Source organism: Glandiceps talaboti, chromosome 6 (genome assembly GCF_964340395.1).
Source record: "Glandiceps talaboti chromosome 6, keGlaTala1.1, whole genome shotgun sequence".
In the NCBI taxonomy this organism is placed as follows: domain Eukaryota; kingdom Metazoa; phylum Hemichordata; class Enteropneusta; family Spengelidae; genus Glandiceps; species Glandiceps talaboti.
This window is the reverse complement of record NC_135554.1, coordinates 25,706,922-25,713,091: the sequence shown is the minus strand read 5'-3', so window position 1 is coordinate 25,713,091 and position 6,170 is coordinate 25,706,922. Positions and strand designations below refer to the sequence as shown.

The following is a 6,170-nucleotide window of genomic DNA, read 5'->3' as shown; positions in this document are numbered from 1 at the left end:
GAAATTACCGATGAGATGTCATGTTTGATGTGACCTCTCAACTTGGACTAAATTGTCGTAGATAGCGTGGTATTGCGAATGTTTATTTCTACACTCGCAACAAGTTGATCGTTCGACTGATGTTGATTCAATCCTTCGTGAAAATCAAAAGTTCGATCGCCTGAAATAATTATTCAGCAATAGTTTAGCAATTTCAAACAGATTTATAGATGTTTGTAGATGATAGTTGGAACATGCATGTGAAAGCCGTGGCCGCCGCGTCAACGTGTTCATCACTGTCGTGGTGCGATGTCACAGTCAAAATCAACGGAAACGTGCGAATATATACGACTCGACAGAAACAACTTGAAGGCTAAAAAGCATGAGAGCTGGTAAATACAATTTCTAGTTGAAACTATGTTTTGCAGAGACAGTTAAATGTTTTACAGTTTGAATTGCAATGTTACTACATATAGTTCTTTAAGTTACTCCAGTGAAAATGGTTACTTCATCCGATCTAATCTTTGGAATGGCCTTTAATGGGAAGTGGTATCCTGCTGTTTGCAAAACACCTTGTCAAGTTTTATGAATCAAATCTATCTGTACAATCAATTTAGTCGAACTAGTTAACAAAGGCGATTCCTACACTTTCCCGACCGGCCCTGTATTTTTCAGTTAAACAAAAATCATCCGATTAAAGTGTTGCTGATGAGCCTACACCCAGTCACGAAATGTCTCCCATTTCAAAAAAGAAAGTGAAACCAGACATACCAGTATTAGTAATCAATGTGACTTGACGTGTAAATTCAGTGTTGTTGTGTTCTGTTGGTCTTCAATAAAAGTATTTTTCTGAGTTAAAATGGTTTTCTATTTTATTTATAATTCAGTATTATATTGCTACGTTGTTTGAAAGTGGAAGTATACAGTAGGAGTCTGAAACGATTTTCAATTTTAGGTCAGTTAAGTTAGATGGGGGGGTGGGGGGGTCTGGGACCTAACTTAAGCAATTAAGTTAGATATATTATATTGAACTTTTGATGTTGCCCCTTAGCACGTTATGTTGTTTGTGTTGTACAGATACAGATACAGAAACAGACAGAGAATCACAAACGTTTGAGGGCGCACTATCACTAAGGTTTGTCAAAGACACCGCCTATATTGATTTCTAAAAAGCATTTCTGGATCTCTGTAGAGACCTCTTTCCTGAAAGCCTTAATGGTTATCAGCCGTTATACTTCCCATAGTTTACGAATAGCCATTCTCATCTCTCCAAAGAGACGGGCTTTCAATTACCATCACTTTAAGATCAAAACCAACAAGTTTTTATAATAACAAGGGCGACAAACTTAAGAGTGTGAAATTGAAACTAATTGATAGCTGTCAGACACAGGTTATTTCTGGTTTCTATACTTCTAATAATATTAATATCCCTATGCTCGCATGGTGGCCAGCTCTCTTTGGTGCACGATGTGTCAATATCACCCTCTGTTTTATCATGTGTATGGCGCCCTATTCATTTGGGTCTTTTTTGATATAACAAAAACTTCCTGTACAGCTGCATATGCCTACACAACGAGTGCATTTTCAAATAAGTCTTTTTGTTCAGAAGATTAATAGAGATGTAGATATATACATTTTAGTTATCGACTAAATGAACAAAAAAGATATATGGTATAGAGCATGATGAATTCGAAAAGTAAACTTTCAGCCAAATCGTGCGTACCCCAGATAGCGTCAATGTCCAAACCTCTTTGCGGCAACGATAGAACACTACTTGATCAGAGGCAGCGGAAAAAATAATCTGACTCGCTAAAAGATAGTTTCAAGTCCATCCTTTCATTCTTCCTGGAGTTGCCGTTGATATAAAATAATTATGTAGTTACAGATTGAGCTATTTTGAGTACAGGTGGACAGATTTGAATTGTAATCAACAATTCCATAACTTCCATTCAAAATGATAAAGGACACAACCGTATAGTTCATGCTAAATGTGTATGAACAAAAGCGGGAAATAATTGATTAACTATTTACCTGTAACACGATCAGTATTAATGAGATTACAATCTGAGAAAGTGGGCTTATGAATGGCGGTCGTCGAGTTGTTCTTCTACCCCATCTAAATATACGATACACTCGATTTGTTTTGGTCACCAACGTTCCAAAGACCATGGTATAGCTAACTGAGCTGAATCTTCGAAGAAAGCAGAGGACGTCTGTCGGTTCAAAGATGTAGAAGTATGTCATAACGAATGAAGCTGTGATGCCAAGTAAAATGAGATGGCAAAGTTCCCGTCCTGAAGCTTTTATCAGAGGAACGTTGTGATGTCGGATGTAAAAGGTACATGTAAGCATTGTAGCTAGAACACCAATCGAGGAGACGATAAGAAGAATAACACACAGAGATGGTGACCAGTTATAGAGGTATGAAGGTTCGATACGGTCGCATCTTGTCTTGTTTTCGTTTGGCCAACTGTAGCGTGGACAGGCACGACACCGGGTACCGCCCCTTCTGATCACTTCCCAATCTTGACAAACAGAGCAAATCCAACAACAAGGTGCGTTTTCTATCACTGTCTTGATTTCATCTTCTTTACATGGCGCACTACAGATAGACACTGGGATGTCGCCTGACTCCGAACCTGGATCATAAACTGTCCAAGTTTCATTACGATAGAACTGAATACTACCATACATCTGAACTTTAGCATCCTGATCGTCACCATCACTTTCTTCCCAACTACCGACATTTGTACATTTATAACCATCGTTTTTATTGTATTGGACGTTCCTGATTAAATATTTGCCACGACTGTCTCCATGTTCATCAAAGGACACTGGACCATTTGGACCATAGAAGGAGGACTCGAGAAGGTAATCCATCAGTTTATTTTGCATCTCTGGATTTGGCCTCCAACATAAGCTTTCGTCGACATTACACGTCTCCTTCTGGATCCTATCCAGTGAATAAGCGAAAGCCATGACAGCATTTATAATCAGACTGGCCATTAGACTACTGTCAGTACCATTCATCAAACTTGGATCATCGCAACTAATTCGGGAATCATTAACACCTGACAATGAATATGCATCTGACTCTGAATCTAGGGCCGTTTCAGGATTGCAGTCGTAAAAGTGGACAAGATAGTCGATCAACCATGGATTATCACTCTTTGACGGCACGATGGAAGAGAAATATTTCTCAAACTCAGGCGAATGTTCAGTGTACGGTGCAACTAGCAACGACCCTGTGATTAAACCAAAATTACTTGTTAGGAATGAAATATGAATCTGAACTTAGATATCACCCAAAATATCAAAATGTAGAATTCTTTAATAGCTTCATAGCTCAGAGGAACAAGAAATTTATCATTTCTTATTTTTTTTAAATCTGAAAACACTTTCTACAAGGTAGTCTTTCTGTCTGATTTGTATCCTTGGTTATTGTTTATATGTCAGTGAATACATGTACACAGTAATACATGTACACAGTAATACATGTACACAGTAATACATGTATCTTTCAAGCTATGGCAACATACATCGTCAAGATACGGTTGCAACGTTATGATTACAGGTTGTCAAAACCCAGGACTTTAACTCGTCACGTGCTAAAACTGAATCCCTTTTCAAATTCACGTTCAAGTAACATTGAACAAGTTTGTAATTCAAGTTCTCGTCTTTAGGTTTTGAGATGGGTACATAAAAAGATGGGTACATAAAAAGACGTGTATCTGTTTTAATGCAAACTATCTAATTCTACTTAATGTTTGAAAGCGTTCACGAAACGATTATGTCTAGACAGCGAGCTGCCACATCATATATGAGCCAGTCAAATCCTTATTTTATGATTTATCATGACAATACAATATACTTCCTGTGTTCCCCTATGGTCTAGAATCATGACAATACAATATACTTCCTGTGTTCCCCTATGGTCTAGAATCATGACAATACAATGTACTTCCTGTGTTCTCCTATGGTCTAGAATCATGACAATACAATATACTTCCTGTGTTCCCCTATGGTCTAGAATCATGACAATACAATATACTTCCTGTGTTCCCCTATGGTCTAGAATCATGACAATACAATATACTTCCAGTGTTCCCCTATGGTCTATAATCATGACAATACAATATACTTCCAGTGTTCCCCTATGGTCTAGAATCATGACAATACAATATACTTCCAGTGTTCCCCTATGGTCTAGAATCATGACAATACAACATACTTCCAGTGTTCCCCTATGGTCTAGAATCATGACAATACAATATACTTCCAGTGTTCCCTTATGGTCTAGAATCATGACAATACAATATACTTCCAGTGTTCCCTTATGGTCTAGAATCATGACAATACAATATACTTCCAGTGTTCTCCTATGGTTTAGAAGCATGAAACTGATATTATCTTCCAGGAAAGGAGACTCTTGAGTCTGGTGGCTGGTTTGATACATTTTTTGTCTAAAAGGAAGTGACTTTGAGTATTATTGTCGCTATGTCAAGAGGGAACTCGGAAAATTTCGAGAGGGCTTTGTAACCCTTGTTACTTTGCACATAAAGAACACTGTATGTGTGAGTTATACCTCTCTTTGCTAAATATATTTACCTATTAAAAAGGATTGAACGGTTATCTTACCAAAGGCTGCCTTTTGATTATAAGTGTTGATTGGATCATCGCAAAAATTTCCCCATCCGTCTGTAGCAAGCCAGGTAAATATACCTTCGGCGTTTTTCCTCGCAGCGGCATTCAGAAGAACTTCTGTGTCCTCCCTTTGAGTAAATAAAATCACGACAGTGGCATTGTGGTATCGGAGCAATTGGTCAATGATTTTGTCATAGTAGAAATCTTCGTAGGAACTTGAAATTTCCAAGACTGTTGCGAAACAAATACCATTGTCATTCGCCAAGTGACGCAATATTGACATTCCACTCTGTCCGTAAATATCGTCAGAATGGACAGCAGAGACGAAAGACCACTTCATCTGCAAAAGAACATCTAGCAAGACCTTTGCTTGTAGGTTGTCAGGTGGAACAGTGCGTAAAAAGTAGGGATATTGGTTGGTATTGCTGAGTTCGCTAACCGTAGCCATATAGCTTATCAAAGGAATGAAGTTACTTTTTAGAACACTCGTAGCTTGTATACTGCTAGTACTTCGTGCAGGACCGATGACACCTGTTATGGCACCGGCACACTTGAATGCTGGGGACTTGCACGCAAAAGCCCTTTGTGTTGGCAAATATCTCAAGACCCTTTCTAGTGTTACGGCGGAACTTTGACAAGTATCAAAGATATCGAAACCTATAGTTATTCCCGGCAAGATGGAGTTGTTCTTATTCAGTTGATCAATCGCAAACACCATCACTTCGACATTTTTCAAATCAGGTAACGTGAGCAGATCACGGCATACGGCCATGACATCGTCATAGGCGTGGAGCTGAAACAGGCCACCTAATATGATATCACCTCTTCGTGTATATCGGTCCGCTATGACATCTTCGAAATAAGTCGAGTTGAGGCTACTCTGTGGTGTAGCCTGCAATACAGACGAAAGACGAGACACCCCAAGGCATGAGCTGCTGAGTAATAAAACAATCACCAACATGTCTTCCGATAAAAATGTTAGAGGATGATACGTATATTAAAAGAAACGAACGGTCAAGGTTCGGCCGAATCTCGTTGACGCAAAATCGCGAGACAAGTGTAAGGAAGGCTGTGCAAGATAAAACTACTCAATCGTTCCGAAGACAGAATCGTTTTAAACTTTGTCCATTTTCCCCGGAAAGATAACACACAAACACACATTCGTGCAATCGCGAACAAATGGTTGTAGAGACTTTATGAGCTTCAGTCGGATAATTATGCAAATAAAATTAAAGATTGTTTTCGGACATTTCACTGTCACGATCATCAATTGTCATGGCAACGCATCACATGCCAAACGTGAGCAGATTAATCTTTCCTAACCAATATTGAGTTGATTAAGATGAGGCCTTTATTGATTTGTGTCAACATTAATAGCATCATACGTAAGTTATTGTTACTGGTGACAGTATCATCATCAAAGTAAACACTCTAATAGATACACGGTGTATACACGTTACTGTTACTGGTGACAGTACCATAATCATTATGAAACAGTCTGATAAACATAATGTCTAATTCCATACATCATCAGAATGGGTTTAACG

General features: G+C 38.5%; 1 protein-coding gene across 1 annotated transcript in view; it reads right to left on the bottom strand.

Annotated features, from left to right (window-relative positions):
- The window catches only part of LOC144437024 (metabotropic glutamate receptor 3-like), a 6,104-nt gene extending 520 nt beyond the window's left edge, over positions 1–5,584 (bottom strand). Inside the window, exons 1-2 of the mRNA XM_078125892.1 lie at positions 4,618–5,584; positions 2,011–3,224 (exon numbers count right to left, since the gene is read on the bottom strand). Of these exons, the coding sequence (XP_077982018.1) occupies positions 2,011–3,224; positions 4,618–5,584 (2,181 nt within the window). The remainder of the gene's footprint in view (positions 1–2,010; positions 3,225–4,617) is intronic.
- Between the last annotated feature and the right edge of the window lie 586 nt (positions 5,585–6,170).